Source organism: Sceloporus occidentalis, unplaced genomic scaffold, assembly GCF_023333645.1.
Source record: "Sceloporus occidentalis isolate IW3139 unplaced genomic scaffold, rSceOcc1.0.p SCAF_1, whole genome shotgun sequence".
NCBI lineage: Eukaryota > Metazoa > Chordata > Lepidosauria > Squamata > Phrynosomatidae > Sceloporus > Sceloporus occidentalis.
In genome coordinates, this window is record NW_028316981.1 from 62,854,002 (window position 1) to 62,872,438 (window position 18,437).

At 39.2% G+C, this 18,437-nt stretch overlaps 1 protein-coding gene across 4 annotated transcripts in view; it reads left to right on the plus strand.

Annotated features, from left to right (window-relative positions):
- Nucleotides 1-309: 309 nt before the first annotated feature.
- The window catches only part of LOC149321483 (protein tyrosine phosphatase domain-containing protein 1-like), a 36,236-nt gene continuing 18,108 nt past the window's right edge, over nt 310-18,437 (plus strand). For 3 of the 4 annotated variants that reach the window (XM_089523042.1, XM_089523033.1, XM_089523044.1), the window contains exons 1-2: nt 9,288-9,369; nt 17,692-17,784. In XM_089523042.1, coding sequence (XP_089379168.1) covers nt 9,327-9,369; nt 17,692-17,784 — 136 coding nt within the window. In that variant the 5' untranslated portion in view covers nt 9,288-9,326. Of the gene's footprint in view, nt 495-9,287; nt 9,370-17,691; nt 17,785-18,437 lie in introns of those variants that run through there. The other variant, XM_089523039.1, reaches the window with a different exon arrangement.

Below are 18,437 nucleotides of genomic sequence, written 5' to 3' on the forward strand. Positions count from 1 at the left end.
TTGTAACCTGCCTTCAGCCGTGAGGAGAAGCAGGTAAAAAATAAAATTATTATTGTTATTATCAGTGATTATTATTATTGTTATTATTAGTTTGCACATTGTAAACCGCCTTGGGGGGTGCTTAAGTGCACAGATAAGCGTTATAGAAGTGTGCTATCACCATTCAAGCCAAGGCCCTTCACAAGGAAAGGGCGGCGCCTGCGAGGAGGACCAACTGCCGCCCGCTCCTTATAAGGAAATGCCCGCCTCTGAAGGATGGAGCAGGCCCCGCCCCCTTGCCCCGCCCAACGGCTTAAACGGCCGTCTCGGCTCAGGCGCATGCGCACTGAGAACACCCTCCTCCTCCTCGGCCTTTGCGCGCTTTTGTCGGTTCCCGCCCGGGAGGCGGGTCCGCTCCGCCTCTGCCCAGGGCCTCCCCAATGCCGGCCGGCCGGGCAGGGCTGCCAGGGAGGAGGAGGAGGAGGAGCGGCGGATGGGCTGCGGGGACGAACGAGGTGGGTCTGTTCCCGTCGCCTCCGCCTCCCCGCCTCTCTCTCTCTCTCTCACACACACACACGCACACGCAGAGGACCCCCTTTCCTGGGTCTCCATGGCAACCCCATGGCAACCCAAAAGGCTCCCCTCCTTCCCAGCCCTGTGTGGGACTAAAGGGGGCCTGGGAGGGGCGTGTGAGGGGCTTGCCTTTCGCTGTTGTTGTTGTTGATGGCGGCCCTCTCCTGGGGTTTCCTTGGCAGGATTAGTCCAGAGTGGGCTTGCCATTGCCTTCCCCCCGAGGAGGCTGAGAGAGTGTGACTTCTGCCCAAGGTGTCTTCCAGTGGCTCCACTTGCTTCTATGAATCTGTGGCCACTCTCTCAGCCGAACCCGCTGAGAGGAAGCACCATCTGGGATGCAGACCAGGAGAAGATGATGATGATGATGGTGATTATTATTATTTTTATTGTTATTATTCAGAGAGCTGAATAATTATTGCTCCCATTGCTCAGGCCGTTGCAAAAACTTGCAGAACTCGCATGAGCAAAAGTAACACAAAGCCAGTGTGTGTGTGTGTGTGTGTGTGTGTGTGCCTAAGGTCCTGAGGGAACCTCTTCTGAATCCCTTGGAAACTGGCTCTGCTGCTTCAGCCATGTTCATCACTCGGAATGGCCTGACTTTATCAGTCTGCAAGGGATGTACGCTCCTCCCTCCATATTTGCGCCTTTGATATTTGCAGGTTGAACTGTTCACAGATTTGATTAATATGTTCTCTCTAGGAATATCTGGGTCCTCCAGTGCAGCCCTATGGTCAACTTAAACTGAAAGTTGAAAGACTGTCCTGAAAGACCTGGAGATTCCTAGAGAGAATACCTTACCAGGCGTTTGTAGCTCCTCCAGGGAAGTTCTGTGGCCAGTGTCTGTCGGACGTTTCCAGTGCAACTGTGTGGGAAGCCACTCACTATCCTCTCAGCTAAAATCATGGTGTTTTTGTTATTTGGGGTTTTTCCATATTCACAGGGGCCTTGTGCCCCTAACCCTATTGAATATGGAGGGACAAGTGCAGTCTCAGTCGAACAAGGCGATGTAGTGTAGTATGCTGTGCCCCTTCGAGTCATTTCTGACTTACTGCAACCCTAAGGCAAACCTATCCTGGGGTTTTCTTGGCAAGGTTTGTTCAGAGGAGGTTTGCCATTGCCTTCCCCTGAGGCCCTTCTTGCCCAAGGTCTCATTCATAGGGTTTCCATGGCTGAGCTGGGAATCGAACCCGGGTCTCCAGAATCATAGTCCTATGCTCAAGCCACTATGCCATGATGGCTCTCTGTTACAGCCTTTAGAAAGCATCACATAGGAACAAAATGAAATACTGTACTCTTTCCGAGTTCAAAGGCATAGTCATGTTAGTCTGGAAAATCAGTGTACCGTCAATAAATAATAATAATAATAATAATAATTGTTATTTATTTCTATCCCGCCTCTTCAATAAAGATCAAGGCGGCTTACATCAGTATAAAACCAAATATCACAAAATAAATCCCGCTATCCCCTCCTTCCTTAAAGCTACCCACATAATTATAGTACAACAAACCATAATAAAATACAGTTAAAATCATTAAAACAATCATAACGAGAGCAAAGCATCATGGGCAAGTATTGGGACGGTCCATATCAGTTGGGGCAGCATGTCAGTTGGGGCAGCTGGTCATTCGATCAGGGAAGGCCTGTCATTGAGAACGACTGTCATTGAGAACGACTGAAAGAAAGAAGATATAGTATGAGCTTTTGTAGATTTCAGTCTATAAAGTAGTAGACAAATCAGTCTGAGGAGGTAGAAACACTACCAGCTTTTTTTCTTTCAGTTAGTCTCAAAGGTGCTACAAGATACCTTTGTGCTGTGTTTCTTAATGTAGTGGTGGAAAGGGGATGTCTTTTCCCCCTGAAGCCTAAAATACCCCCCATGAGCAGCACAGTGTTGAATGTTGGACTAAGGTAGTACTCCGAGAGTTGTTAATTCCCATCACCTCAATTTTGTCTTACTGGCACCCTCCAAATGAAACACCTCCAGGATACCCTGTTCTCCACAGCCCTAGGCAGCTCTTGCAAAGTCAGGGCTGTGGCTTCCTTGATCCAGTCTCTCCACCTTCCAATTTTCCCTTTGAGACATGAAACCCAAGTGCCCTTCAGCAAGTCACCCTTTCTTTAGAGGAAAGCAGTGGCAAACCTCTGAATAAATCTAGCCATGAAAATATCAGTTGTTGCTGATGTTCCAACAGATTTTGTTTTTTGAGTGGGGTAGACACTTGCAGTGTGTGGGGAGGAGGTAAAAATATCAGCAGGTCTAGCACATGTTGCCAGGTGAATTGTGGAAAATAACTATAATCATTGCCGTTTATTTAACCTGCAGGATCCATACAGTAATAGAAGTGACAAGAAAAAATGGTGCTGTTATAATGCAACAGTTTATATTAACTATACACTATATATTCTATCTTTCATTACAGAATATTCAAGGCAGCTAAAAACTGAATACACAGAAATAACCAATTGGTATAATGTCAGGTATAATGAGCAGCAGTACAATAAAGACATAAGCCAGGTTAAAAAAAAACTTAGACAACAGCAACTACTTAAAAAAACAATTAAAATTAAAACAAATCAAAAGGTAGGGCAAGATAAATTGGCTCAGTTGGCCAAATACATGTTTAAAAGAAAAACCTTTTTACCTTTTTGGCAGAAGGACAGTAAGGAGTAAGGCCTCTCTCAGTCAAACGTACCAAAGTCTGGTCATGTCCACTTGAGAAAAGAAAATCTTTCATGGTTCTGCCAGTGTACACCAGTAGTGGACCAAAGAAAAGGGGCTCTCTCCATCTTTTATGAGACAAAGTGGTCTTCTAAATAGCCTGATCCCAAGCCATTTCATTTCCCTCAGAGGAGTGACTAGCTTAAAGTATTCTGTATTGCTGTGGTGTCATTGTTTTGGATCTTGTATGAGTATCTGAATGGCAGGCAGAACTTTGGTACTGAGATGCTAGAACATACAAGTTTTTAAAAGAGGTTTTGAAGGTAATTTTTAAAAGGAAATGCACTTTGGTAAGAAAAGTAAAGGTTCAAGTGAGATCACTTGTCAATCCTAAGTGTTTGATACCTCTCAGCTTGATGTGTGAGAAACTCCTGTGTCTCTTTAGTTGGTCTAAGAAATGTGTTCTGTTTAAATAAAAACATTTTTTCTAGAGGATCCATTGACTTTCATCTTTAAAAGTGCTTTTAAAACCACTTTGCATTTTTCTGATGCTAACTAATTATGTCAGTTTTCCCCTGGCAAAAGCCTTGTCATCTGAACAGTGATTCTGTTAACATTATGTAGTTTAAAGTCTCATTTATTTCAGTGGGAGATAATTAAATATGCACTTTACCCTCTCATTGAGAAATATTAGTATTTATTGTGCTTAATATGGGTTTAATTACTATATCATGCTTGCTGGTTTTGTTAATAAGTCAAGGGTTAACATAAGCAACAGGTCTTTTTCCTGTAGGTTAATGGCTGTGTTAGTCTGTTCAAGCATCACTCGAAAATTCTTCATATTTAAGTGAATAGTTCTGACTTGAGATCTCTTGAGTAAGCAGGTGTGACATTATTGTTTAATCACTTTTCATGCTCCTTCCCTGTTTTGTACTGGAATTAGCCATCTGTTACAGAGATAGGTATTGTCCTCTGTGGGTTTTGAGCTTCCTGCTTTTTAACTCCAAATTTCTTTCACAAAACATTTTAAGTATCTTTTTGTGTGTGTAAATTAGATTTTTTTTAAAAGTGGGTGTATAATTTGTTAATTGGAAAGAATTATGTATCTCTGCTTGTAGTTTCTGCTTTAATTTTCCGCCATTATATTCATAACAACATTTTCTGTGTTAACTATAGAAACCACAAAAATGATTAGCTCACATGCTGATGATGTGAACATTTCCCCCCTTTTGCACGGTTCCCTTGACTCTTAGTTCTTAGAATGAGTAACTTGTTTCGAGCAGGCTTACAACCCGGCTAATAAAAAATGGGCGCCAGGTCTGTGGAGTAATTAATCCCAAGGTAATATGTACAACTAAACCTAGTGCTTAGAATTGCTTTTGAAGCAATTTTCTTTACATTATTTCCTCATTAGTAGTTTCTGTAAAGTCCTTTGTGGTAATCCCATGTGTCGGGTAGCAGGGGAATATATAAATGAGGCAATACTTAGGTTGTCAGAACAGACTGTTATCATTAATGTATATGCAGCTTATTTCTGAATTATACTGTCAGCTATTTTTTTTCAGGTTTAAAAAGCTACACTTCATTCCTTTGTTCTTCTCGTTTAACTTGACTAATCTGTGTAGTTGTTTCAAAAGGAATTAGTTTTTTCTCTTGCAATCACTGAATGCTTCAGACGCATCATATATGTTGATACAAACCAGTTTCTCTAAGTGTTCAGAAGTAAAAATAATTGACCCTGTCTTCTCCAACCACAGTTACTTTGATTTTATTAGCTCAATTTATGAAGTGCACTGTAGTCAAAGCTGTTATGTGATGTACATAATAAGAACTGATCATAACACAAAAACAATTAAATCCAGAATAGCAAGAGAAAATGTATAAAACTGGAGAATAAATGTCAAAGGCATATTCCAGAAATCGAAAAACATACAGGGGGTTCGAGCAGACAAGAAGGAAAAATGGCTTGATCATTGGTTTTCTGAAAGCGGGTCGAAATCCTACTGTCCACACAGTCCACTCCCAAGGCAGTCTGTACCATGTACATCAAGCGCGGTTAATTTTTTTTGTCACTTCCCCATAATGCATGTGCACCATTACATTAACACACTGCCTGTGACCTCTAGTTACCTCTCTCTTCCCGCACAGATGCCATTCCATTGGATGCCCATCCATATGACTGGCTACACAATCACACCTGCCTGTGCAGTCCATTGGTGTGCCCAGTGAAACATTGGCAAAGCACAATCATGGAGGGCCTCATACATGCCCCCTTCATCCCATGCCCCCCCCGGATTGTCTGGTTTGTGTGTGTTGTAATTACATCCATTGCGCTATTGGCAACTTGCCTTATTTGATATACAAAACTGCAATAATAATAATAATTATTATTATTATGAGGGGGTATAAATATTATTATTATTATTATTATTATTATTATTATTATTACTTTTGCATTTTTGTTTTGCCACAATCCCGTACTGATGCTGGACCGTTTATATGTTAGTGTGGTGATGCACATTTTCCGTGTTAAGTCAGAGTATCAGTTTCTTTTTGGTCCAGTTTTTAGCCCCAGAGTGTGGCCTTGGCCCGTTACAAACGGGCATAAAAGTACGGACTGGGTCTGTACTAGGGTTAGGAAGGGGCGTCACTTCTTGACGCCCCTAACCCTAGTACGGACCGAGTCCGTACAAAATGGTGGCGCCCTATGCACACGGGCACCACCATGACTACGTCATGACCATGCCGCTACGGTTGTGACATAGTGGGACCATGTGAAGGCGCCTAGGGTTCTCTTTCTGTGGCCCCAGAAGGAGCTCCGTTTCGGAGCTCCTTCCAGCTTTGCATCGCTGGGCACAGCCTTTACATGGCTGCGCCAGCGACACAGAGAAGAAAGGGGCCAAGTGGCCCCTTTCTCCTTCTCCCCGCCACCGCCAGGTGTCCTTGCGGCTTGAAGCCCCAAGGACATCCCTTTCCAGGCTGCAGGGAAGCGGCCTTTTGCAGCTTCCCCGTGGCCAGGAAAGTGGCGGATCGGGGCCTCGGAGGCTGTTGTTGTGGCAGCTGAGGCCCCGATCTGGTGGGGAAAGGGCCGGTTACAGGCCACCCCAAATGGGCGGTCTGTAACGCGCCCATGTTTCACTTTCCACTCAGTTTCACCTTGCATGTCGTCTAAATAGCTAAGCTGTTTGAAGGCTCTTTATTTGGCCAGTGCAGATGACCCCAGAACTGTAAAACGTGTAGTAAGTTTAAAGGTGTGAGAGCTTAGGTGGCAAAGTTGACAAAATAGGAATCCAGCAGACCAGTCTAAGGAATGTGCTTCATAAATCACCAAAAAGACCTCGAGTAATAGTCTACCAGTAATCACTATGCAGAATCTTTGATAATCACATGGCATAGGTAGGCACATGTGGGAAGAAGTCATCTTTCAGAAACTTTTGAAAGAAGCACTTTGAATTGAGCCTGGCAACAATAAAAGAAGAATACCCATCTAGATATGTAATATGATCATAACACTTTCTTCTAATTAGTATTACTGCTACCATGTTCTGTACCTACTCAGATATCTGGGCTGACTTTGGAGGGAGTCCTATCCACAATGCATTGCAGTAATATAAATGGGAAGTTACTTGTTAAAAGGATCCACATCAGAAAAATGCAGCATTTTCTGGTACAGTCATCAGATATTAATGTGAGTAGTTTAGAACTGGTTAAGTGTTTTGGCAGGAAATATTGATGATGCCCAAAAGTGGAGTTTTTTCCACCTTTCTGTTCAGACTCTCAGTCCAAAGGTTCTACAAGATCTCTCTACATATAAAATAGAAGTTCTGGTAATTAAAACAGTAAAAAAAATGGAATAAAGACATTGTAAGTCTCAAAACATAATACCATGAAAGATAATATAGAATACAGATAATATAGGTTTAAAGACAATACAGAGTACACAATGAGAGCTCCTAGATGGTGTTTCTTAATTTCTAGAGGCTGGAGATAAACAAAAGCAAGCAGAACTTGAACAGCACTTTCTTGGCTCTTTTTCTTTCTTTGAAATAGTAACTACATTTTTATGCTCTCCCATGTCTAATAGGTTTGCTTCCTTGGTTACTTTCTTAACAGAAAAGACTGGCAGATATAGCCAATTTTAATTAACCAGGTCAAGCAATATTGGACATCACATGCACAGTTGACAATCAGAAAATAGCTATTAACAAGTTTGTTTTCTATCTGTTTAAATTTGTTTTAACTGGTTTCACTTTGATTATGGTTTCATTGCTTTTTAAATTTTTGTATGCTGTTAATTTTTAATTATGTTTGTTCTAGCTGTTGTAAGTTGTATTGAGTTCCAAACTAGGGAAAAGGTGTGTTTTAAAAAATACGACAACAATGATGATGATGCCTAAATACCAAATGAAAGTACTGTTTTCAGTTAACCTATGCATTTCTCTGCAATATTAACACACTGTCCACATGTATACTTTATATGATGCACACATTTCTGTCTTTATGAAGGGCCCACATTCTAAAATGCAGGATTAATATTATTGTTGTTGTTGTTGTTATTATTATTATTATTATTATTATTTTGCATCATGTGTATAAAAGGAAAAGCTTTCCAATCCTCAGATGAGGACATCACTTACAATGGCAACTCTAGGCACCCGATTGTAGTGGACAGGGGTGTTGCCAGAATTTAGTGAGACTGTCTTCTTTGAACAGAGGTACTTTCCTTATGGTGCAAATGTCTTTGGATCCAAGTACAAATATTTGTGATTTGAACAACATGCATTTCAGACATGTTATAATACAGTTACATGCTAGAATGAGTCAACAATTCCACCTTGTTTCAAGCCTGCTGTCTTTGCTTGCTAATCAAAGACCTTAGCTGACACAATGTTTTCCAAGCTTAATTAGGTTGCAGGCTTAGGCCTTCAGCACACTCACCTCTAGAACCTCCTTGCTTGCATAAATAGAATAGATACCTCTGACTAAAAATCCTGTGAATTTAGGTCACTATATTCATATGGGTTAAGGTCATAGTGAATAAAATTTCAACCATATACAGAACAAGAAGTGTTCAAAAAGGTCAAATAAAAGCATAGAAATGTTCAGTCCTATATTTCCAGTGTTACAACTAAAACTTCAAAATATGGCAAGCTGTTCCATATACAATTCTCTCCTTAGCTTTGATGAACTCTTGAAAGTGACTTCTTACAGTTTCCTGTATACCAGTAGCCACATTTATTTTATCCTTTCGTGCTTGACCTAGTTAACTTAAATTGCTTGACCTGGTTAATTAAAATTAGCTGTATCTGCCAGTCTTTTGTGTTTAGGAAGTAACCAAGGAAGCAAACCTATTAGACATGGGAGAGCATAAAAATGTAGTTACTATTTCAAAGTGTTTCACAGAATAGATTTTAAAATTATTATTTAATTTTATAAATAAGGAGCTGGATCCAGACTAAGTTAGTGGTGCTTAGGTCACTTTGATTTCAGTGAGGACTCAGTCAGGACTAACTTGCCCCATTGATTTCAATGGGAAATCTTGTATATTTAAAAGATTCATCTTTAAGCCTGGATCCAACTCACAAATTTACAAGGAGAAGCTAAAACTACTAAAAAATTAGGCATTTGTTTTAATTTTAAATGAGCTGGACTTTAAAAAGTGAATAATTATATTGCTTTGCATGAAGTTAATGTTATATTTTGTTTGTCATCCAGTATAAAATAGAGAACAGTAACAAGAAACTTTATTTGGGATAATTATTTATGACATTTGATATCTCCCTCATAAAACAGACTTTTCCAATGAATGAATGATAAGAATAGTTTAAATATAAAATAAGACATTAAACTGTAATATCAAAAGCAGCATGAATACACCAAAAGAACAAGAAAACTGACACCAGCTGAGAGTTAAAACAGAGATAGTTATCTGCTCAGCCCCTTTGGAATTTTGAATGTAGCTTGAGGAAGGAAAAATGCTGTCAGTGGCTCCTCCCAGATTACCTTTCCCAAATCCAATTAGCCACAGCAAAAACTGCAGCAGCACAGTTTGGAACCCAGTTCTTTATGCCAGTATTTCTACACAGTTGATGTGATTGGGTAGAACAGGTAATAATGAAAGGATCATCCATTACCAGTTCTTTTTGTTGGGTTACAGGTAAGCATGGGAAGCTTAATTTACTGTAAATTGCTTTTAAGTTCATTTAAAGTTAAATAAATTCTAGACATTTGAAATGTGCTAGAACCAGAGGTACACTGTATTAGTACAGCCATTGTAAAACTGGTTTACTGGTATAGCTACTTAACCCCCTGAATTTTAGGATTAGAAGCTAATTTTGGAAATTAGAATTTAGATGCTAGTGATCCTGTTTCCCATGTAAAATCAAAAAAGGTGAAAATGTTACCTTTTTTGTTTTTGAAGCAGATTGCATGTTCCGTTTTCCACTGTTCTGTTACAGCTTTCTTTGCTAATTGCTTGCTTGAAGTCTGCTCAGGATAGGTGTATAATATCTGGAAACTGTTACTCTTGGCCCTGCCATAATGACATTGTAATGGTGGCATACTTACTGCTAATTAATTTGTTGTTTAGCATTCAGGTTCTTGCTCTTCAATGCATGATAGTTGAAAATGCTGACTGCAATAAAATGCCATGTCTTCCTAGTACTGCCTGAATTTCGTTCTGCATGCATTTTGTATCAATTTGCTTCATCATAAGCAGACATCACTATGTAAATATGGTGCTTAATAATTAAGTGAAAGCCAGGTATGGATAAACAGATGGCAGCTGCTGTTCAGCAAAGCAAAAACAGTATTTCAGGTTTTCCTTACTCTTAAACTTAAGAACCTTTTTCTGTGGTTTTTGTACCTCTCATACAATTCACTTAGATTCTTGCATTGTAAGTCAGGGTTTATACTGTGAGTGGGATGTTTGTTGTTGTTGTTGTTGTTTTAAAAAATAAGTACATAATCCTTAAAAATAGCAATTTTGTACACTGTTCAATTTGTTTTTGTGGTGGGCTCTAAAAATTCACATATACAAAACAGAATGCAGTGGCTTTTGTGTCACTTCTGTGTTTCAGTATTGCTGTTGGAGACATGGCATTCTCTGACAAGTGTAGCACCATAACTGTTAGCTAAGAAAAGAAAGCAGGATGTTCCATTTATATTCTAACCTAGTGGACACATGAATTGATAAGCAATAAATTTAAACTAACTTATGCAGCAGACAGGGAGCATTGTAGAATGGAACTTCCCATTTGGCTAATGTGAGATGCTGCTAACTGGCGTATCATCATCTGTTATTTCCATCAGTGGCACGTGTATGGATTTGTGGGATCAATCAACTCAGAAGTACTCTGTAATGTTCTGCTTGGGGGCTTTTTAGCTAATTCTTTCTGGCGGCAGAGACCAATTCTCCCTGAAAAATCCCTCACTCCTGGACAGAGTCCAGAGGGAGCATCTTAAAAGTAATGGCATTATTGATAATGTTACTTTTGGGGGGGTTGGGGGTTGGATGCCATTTCTTGTGTCTGTGTGTGACTAATAGTGTTTAATTATTACTTTTCAGATTTTATTTTGAGGAAAATTTAGGGAAAGTTTTTGTCACATTTTAAAACTTTTGTGTGTGTGTTAAAAGTAGGCAAATGTTAAGTATTTTGTATATGTTTAATTTAAGTTAGAAGCCTACACTAAAAACTTTAGCAAAGTGAAGCTGAAGAATGTGATTGATGATATTATTCAAATTTCATACTCCTATCTTTTTCTTGGTCTTGAGGTAGTAGGAAATAGCTGCTTGAATTTTTAAAGCCCCATTTCTCACATGCTCAACTAAGAACTCTTGCTATGTTACTTTCAATTATATTCCTTCACTTACAACCTCATCTCCTTAACTTTCTCCTTTCTTTAGCCCCTTGTCTTCATTTCCATGTAAATATAGAGAAGTGAAGGCCTAGAAATTTTTTAAAGGAAAATATAAATGCTTTCGCCTATTCTGCCCCCCTCAGCTCATTTTTCTGGAAAAATTGGAGGGAAATGGGCTACAGAATATTCTCTTTTAGAATGAAGAATAAAATATTTAAGACAGGATAATCTACATTATTCCTCCTACATTCCTCCTCCTACTACATTATTTTTAAAAGCTATGTAGCAGGTAAACTTTTATGTAAGACTATGTAACCTTATTGCAATTCCTGGTCTTTTTGTCAGTTCTTTTTATGGAAATTAGTGCTTCATGACAATTTGATAGTATAGAGGACTAGAGTGAGTGTGTGCATGCTCTCTTGGTCTTTCTGTACACACACACAAATATATATATATATGGTTTTGCTAGTGTTGATGACTTCTGTTTTTATTGGGGGGTTTTTGCCAGCTCCTGTAGTTCAGAACCTTGTTGCTTCAATTGTAATAAATAAGCATATTCAATTTTTAAAAATTTTCTTTAAGAAAAAAACCCTTCACTATATAAAACATGATACTTTTATGCCAAGCCAAGTTATTCATAATGCATTTATGTTCTTAAAGTAACAAGGTAACTTTCATTAAGTAAATGGGGCTGATAGTTACTTTACCCCCTAATTTTTCTGAGCATTTCCAGTCCCATTGTAGTGCATCTACTTAAGCTATGACTAACAATTGAATTTAACCCCAAAAGATTAACATATTCCAGCAATACACTGTCATGTTCAGAAGGTGATTATTTTCCAGGTAATTTTATCCCTTCCTAGTCTCAGTGATGCCATTGAGGTTTCAAATTTAAGTGTTTAAAATGTTTGGTGACAGGGATATTGGTATTCTTGCATAAAGGTAAAGGTTTCCCCTTGACATGACTGTCAAGTTGTGACCGATTGTAGGGAGTGGTGCTCATTACCGTTGCTAAGCCATAGAGCCAGCATTATCCAAACCCTCCATGGTCATGTGGCCAGCATGACTGCACTGAATGCTATTACCTTCCCACCAAAGTGGTATTTATCTACTTGCATTTGCATGCTTTTGAACTGCTAGGTTGGGAGAAGCTGGAACTAGTGACAGGAGCTCACCCCATCATGTGGCACTTGGGCCTCAAACTACCAACCTTTAACCACTAAGCCATTAACCCCCCCCCCCTCTGTATTTTTGCTTACAGAGCTAATATTTCCTAGCTACAGATCTGGTAATGTAAGTGACAACTAATTCAACGGAAACCAGATTCATTAATGCAAAGCACAAGCATAGTGGTATTTTCACATATTCCAGGACTGAGAGTCTGTGAGATTTCCCTCAGGATTAACTCATGGGCTGACAATTGAATTGGTGTAACTAAAACAAGTTTGAGTGGCTAATTTTCCTCCAACATCTTCTCAGTAACTCTCCATAACTAGTGTGAAAGCATCAGTACTCATCTACTACAACCTTGGTCCCTACAGTCTCTCTCCATTGCTCCCTGCAATCAACATGTGTGTCTTGTCATACTGCTTTTCCCTTCTCTGATTCCTTAACTAACTCATGCTTAGACATTAGGAGCTGTCCAAAATATTGAAAGTCAAAAATCTTGTCCTCGTTGCAATATTAAATAACCTATTATTGTAATCTTTTATTTCCATTATCTTGTACCAGTTCAGATGTTTCGCTTTGATCTAGACTCCTTTAAAACCAGTTACTGACTTCACTTCTGACCATGATGCCTCCTTAAAATCCTACTGACTTTGTTCCTTTCCAGATCCTATACACCCATAATGCACTCACTCATAATTCCACATCCTGCACACTCATAATTCACCCTTGTTATATTGCATGTATATTGACTTTCTTTTGTCCATTCTTTCTGTCTGTGATTCTCTGAGAGTGCATGACTCACCCAAGGTCATGCAGTGGGTTTCCATGGCTGAGTGGGGAATCAGTCCTGATCTCCAGAGTCATAGTAACACTCAAACCACTCTAACACAGTGGCTCTAATTTAATTTACATACTACTTTATTCAAAGAAATAATTGTGTTAGTCTGTTTCAACATAAAAAGAAAAGAAAATGAGGTAAGGAGGAGGAATCTTCCAGAACCTTAGAGGCCGCTTTTAGCATACACATTGGTGGACTTCACCATTGCATCTGAGCAAGTGGATTGAAATCTATGAATTCTCATGCTAAAATGATAAGTCTCAAAGGTGCCACTGGTTTCCTCTCTTCTCCTTTTTATGTTAAAAAAGAGTCTTTGATGGTATTGCCATGTCCTATCAATTCAACCCTGATTTATGATGACCCTATCTCAATTTTTTCTGGAAAAGATTGATTCAGAGGAGGTTTTCCTTTGCCTTTCTCTAAGACTGAAAGAGTGTGACTTGCCCAAGTTTCCACTGCTGAGTGGGGATTTAAACCCTGGTCTCCTAGAGCACTTTTCACACACTCAAACCACTTCACTATTCTAGGAGTGAAAATCCCTCAAAATACTAACTCCAGTTAACAGGCTCTTGCTGTGCCAGATTTGTGAGCTGTGACAGGCAAAATGGCCTAAAATAGGTTGCTTCTTGGGTGAAGAAGAGCTGTCCTGGGTTGTACTGAATCCCAAGCCATAGTGCTGTTCGCTCCAACAGGTCCATTTTGGGCTTGTTGGCCATACTATCCCTGGAGCTGTTTGTAGTAAATCACCTTTCTGGCATAGTTTGTATAGGAGCTGCCATATGGTAATCATAGGGCTGGAAAAGCCCTCAAGGGCCATTAAGTCCAACCCCTGCCATGCAGGAATACACAGCACAGTGACTTCTGCGCTGCAAAAGTAATGAAAGAGCTGCAAAGAGACTTTTGCCAGAGTTAATTTTAACCAGAAATTACTTTAATAGTCTTGTATAGAGTTTTTCATAAAGACAAGTAATCACGAAAGAAACAATAATCTGGAGAACTTTTAACAAATGATAGATGAAGTACAGTCAGCCCTCCAGATCCACAGATTTTTTATCCACAAATTCAAAGATTGAAAATATTTGAATATAAATTCCAGAAAGCAAACCTTGAATTTGCCCTTTTATGTAAGGGACACCATTTTACTGTGCCATTGTATTCAATGCAACGTTTGAGCAGCCACAGATTTTGTTATCCATGGGGGGAAGGGCAGAACTGGAACCAAACCTGCAGATACCAAGGGCCCCCTATAACTGAGATGTTCTGCAAAAGTGACTTTTCTTAAGATAAACTAGCAACTGTAACCATCTTTGATCACAGAACTGAATACCTGAAATGGGAATGTTTTGCCTATATGCATAGGTCGTAGTTCTGAGTGCTTTTTAACTTTGTGGATTCATTTATTAGGTTTTACCTAAATTTACTAGGGTTTTAGCAAGTTATTTTTAACTTGTAGGGTAAAATTTGCCAGACCTGTCCGATTTGTGTTTTTCCTTCCTATGCTGACTATTCCCTTTTTCCTTGTTTGTTTTCAAAATTTATGTCCTAATCCAACCAGGTACTGTGTTCAGAAACAAAGTGCCTATGCCTAGGTGGGTGGAGAATTGTGCAAATAGGTGAATGTTAGGCAGGTAACATCCTAGTGCAGTTCAACAGTCAGGGTTGTGTCTATCATTAAAAACCGTATTCCAATCATTAAATGATTGGATTGAGAGTGGAAGACTTGCATTTAGCTACCATCAAGCAGCTGATAAGTAACATTTTACAACTTTGTCATGTAAATATGTGCATTGCAGGCCTGGCTTCTTTATACAGATTCTGTTTGATACACATCTGCTTTAATCAGTACAAAAGGCTCACTGACTTGGATAGAGCAAAATGACACCCTTAGTTAAACCATCCATTCCATTTGTTATTCACTTTATTAAAAATATTTATAAACAAAGTTTCTGCCACTACAGAGTGGTGTGCAATAAAATCATATTGTTCCTTAAAAGAAGGCTAGAAATAATACTGAAGTAAATTAAGACATCCTGGAGCAATTCTGCTTTGTGTTTTATATTTGTTATTTGCCACTCCTTTTAGGGAGGTACCTGAATGTTCTCTAAAGGGATGATGATACAGAAGGAAGTGCAATTAGCAAAGAAGTGAAATTCTGTGAAATTAGTACTCTTGACCACTTGCGACCCTCCTTGGAAACTATTGCCTTAATGTTTAGGGATCTCTTGGCAGCATTCGTCATGGAAGCAAGGGCTAATCTGGATTTAGTCTGTAACCTACTGACCGCTAAGTGAGAATTACATGCTTAGACCAACAAGCCATTTAAAATGGAAATTTTGTAGTTAAGCAATGAAATTTGGACCAAGTAGTTAAAAACAAAACAAGGAATGGAATATGTTGCGATATATCTTAACATCCCACCTTGGCTAAATTTCTGTTGGTCAGCTTGTAGTAGTGGAGTCCTATTGAATCAATTAACTTGTCAACTGTTAGGAATAACAGAATTTGACCAAAGTCAGAAAGAGAGAGAGAGAGAAGGAACACCAGATAAACTTGTCAGTATATCCTATTAGTTACATCAGCAAGCAACATTTTAGCAAAACATCTGCTAAACGGCAACAGGAATGCAATTATGAGGCAATAAAATTTGTTCCTGTCACGTTTCCATTTAATGATGCTTTCAAGATTATGGATGTATCCCTTAGCTGCCATGGCAGTGGAGGTACATGTTACATGGATAAACATTGCTGATCTGATTAGGCCAATATCCTCACTACCCAGAGGCATGTGCCTTTATTAGCTCTGCAGCAGAATTAGGTCTGTGCCCTGAAATAACACATTTGTTGTGTAATTATTGAATGCATGTTGAAATTGTGTATTAAACATGTAATGAACCAATTGTTGACATGGCCCCCTTCCTAGTAAAATTCAATCATAGGTATTTAAATTCTTAATTTAGAAAAGAAAACATTTTTAGTAACGACAAAATAAATCATTTGAGGGATCATAAAACTTGCTTTCACTTTTACAGGCATAGATATCTTAGTGTATGCTACTAGAAATCCCAATTATTACTCATTTGAAAGCTGGTACAGTCTGGCCTCATAATCTAGTGTTCCACAGAGCACATACATTGATAGATTATTACTTTCTCTTCCTCCCAGTATTTTGTGTTCTGACTGACAGCAGCTGTCCAGGGTTTCTTTCCTTTCACTTGCTCCTCACAGCTTAACAGTACTATACATGTAAGAACATAACTTATCACTGATGGAGCTGTGGCCTCTGCACTCCAAATTTTGGCTTCATCTTTAGTGTAGGTGGCAGTGGCTGTTGCTGCTAGCAGAAGAGTTTCAGCTAATGGTATTTTACTCACTGATGCAGAGCCCAAATGGCACTCACTACTGCCTTTAGCGCTAACCCTGTAAAAAGTGTTGCAGGGCCATTCGAAGAACAATTGTTGTCTTTGTGTATTCCATATTATCCCTACTAAAGCAGGTTGCATTGCCTTTCTGGATGGCATGGCTAGCCCTGAGGTTTCGTGCACTTAATATCAGAAGAAATGACCTGGCCCCCTCTCCCCACCCCAGCACCTTTCCAGATGTTAATACCCATCAGGATATTTGTATAATATATATATCAGATTTCGACTGTCTGGATTAGCAGTTTTGAAAACTCTGTTATGTGAGTGAGGATGAAAGACCTTTGCATAGAAATGATAAAAGGTATTTAAGGCTACGTGGAGTGGGGGAATTGTGTTTTCTGTCACTTTGTGATGTGGATGTGGAAGTGAGTTTTTTAAGAGCTCTTGATTTCCACAGAAGTTAGTCATCCCAAAGACAAATGTAGAGGCTGAGTATGCAGAGGCTGAATATTACTCATAGTACAGAATTTTGAATAGGTGACTGATAATCATCTGTAGCATTTTTTTAAACAAAACCTAAAACTTTGTAGATCTCCAGAAGAAAGTAAATAACATTGCCTAAGTAAAATAAAATACATAGCATTTCTGAGTATATATGAAGCAAAATAATAGCTAAATGTTCCCCTCACAAGGTCTGTGTACATTTCAGAATTTGTCAAATTTTCCACAAGACCTGAAATCAGAAATTACACAACTTTAAAAAAGACAAAAGCACATAGAACATTCTGGAGTACAAAACTAAAGGTAGACCAGCAGGATTCTTTTCTCTCATTAAGTCATGCAACTAGTGCTTTAAATCACAATCAATGAACTGAGCCACATGAGCACAGGTGGTGGTTCACAGCATTAACACCCAGCAGACGCTGGCCTAAATCCAATGCAGAGTGAGGCATACTTAAAGTCACTGAAATAAATGGCCTTAATTATTCCTCACTGTACAGTGTATTTAGGCCCTAGCTGCCTTAAAAGATTTCTAAGGAAACCATCAGTGTTACAGGATTCTTGCAGAGGATGGGTTTTCTCTTTTCTCTTAAATTTATGCAAACATACTGCCAGAAAAAGTGAATCTTTTGGTTTAACATTTGGATGTAGGTCATTATGTTCTATTCTTCCTCTGGTTATTTTGCAGCAGACGTGCAATGGATATACAAAACAAAACCAGGATCATAATTTTGAATGTTCTGTTTCAACAGGTACTGCAATGGCTGCAGGAGTCCTACTGCAAAATGAATTACCTTATTGTTCTCTGGTAACGAGCAGTGCATATCTTTCAGCCATGAGTTCAGGTAATTGCTTTTAAATACTATATCTGTTAAATGAAAATTTGAAATAGTGCTAGTGCTTGAAATAGTGCTACAGAATTTTTTTAAAGAAACCTAAGGTCTTACTACATTTTGAGGATTTGAAGATGCTACACATTTTTCAAGGCAACAGTAACCACTTTAAAAAAGTACAGAAAAGTGAATTGCTTTTCTTTTATTCTAGTTATTGCAGTGATGTGAAACAAACTATTACTCCAATTTTATAAATGAGAAATGAAGAAATTAAAGGTGGCTTGCAAGCTGAAGTGTGATTTTGGGTCTCCCTTATCTATGGCTTGAAACAGACAGGCCAGGAGCATTGAATTGAGATGACGCATGTCCCCGGATCGGGCTGAAGTCATGTTGTGGCCGGCTAAAGCAACCCAAACCTGGTGCAAAAAGGAGTGTAAAAAGCCGCTCCTTGCCAGTGGTATGTTGCGGACTGGCAGCAGGCGGCTTTAGCGGGCCTGATCGCCATGGTCCTGAATGGAGAGTGATTGGGGCAGGAGCGACCTCTCCCACTCCTTTTGCCCCGTCTGCTCATGGCCTAAATTCATCTTTCTACTACCTTGTAGTATCTTAGAAAATGCAGTCTTCTTTTGATATGAATGAAAGTATGCTCCTGGAAGAGTATCTTA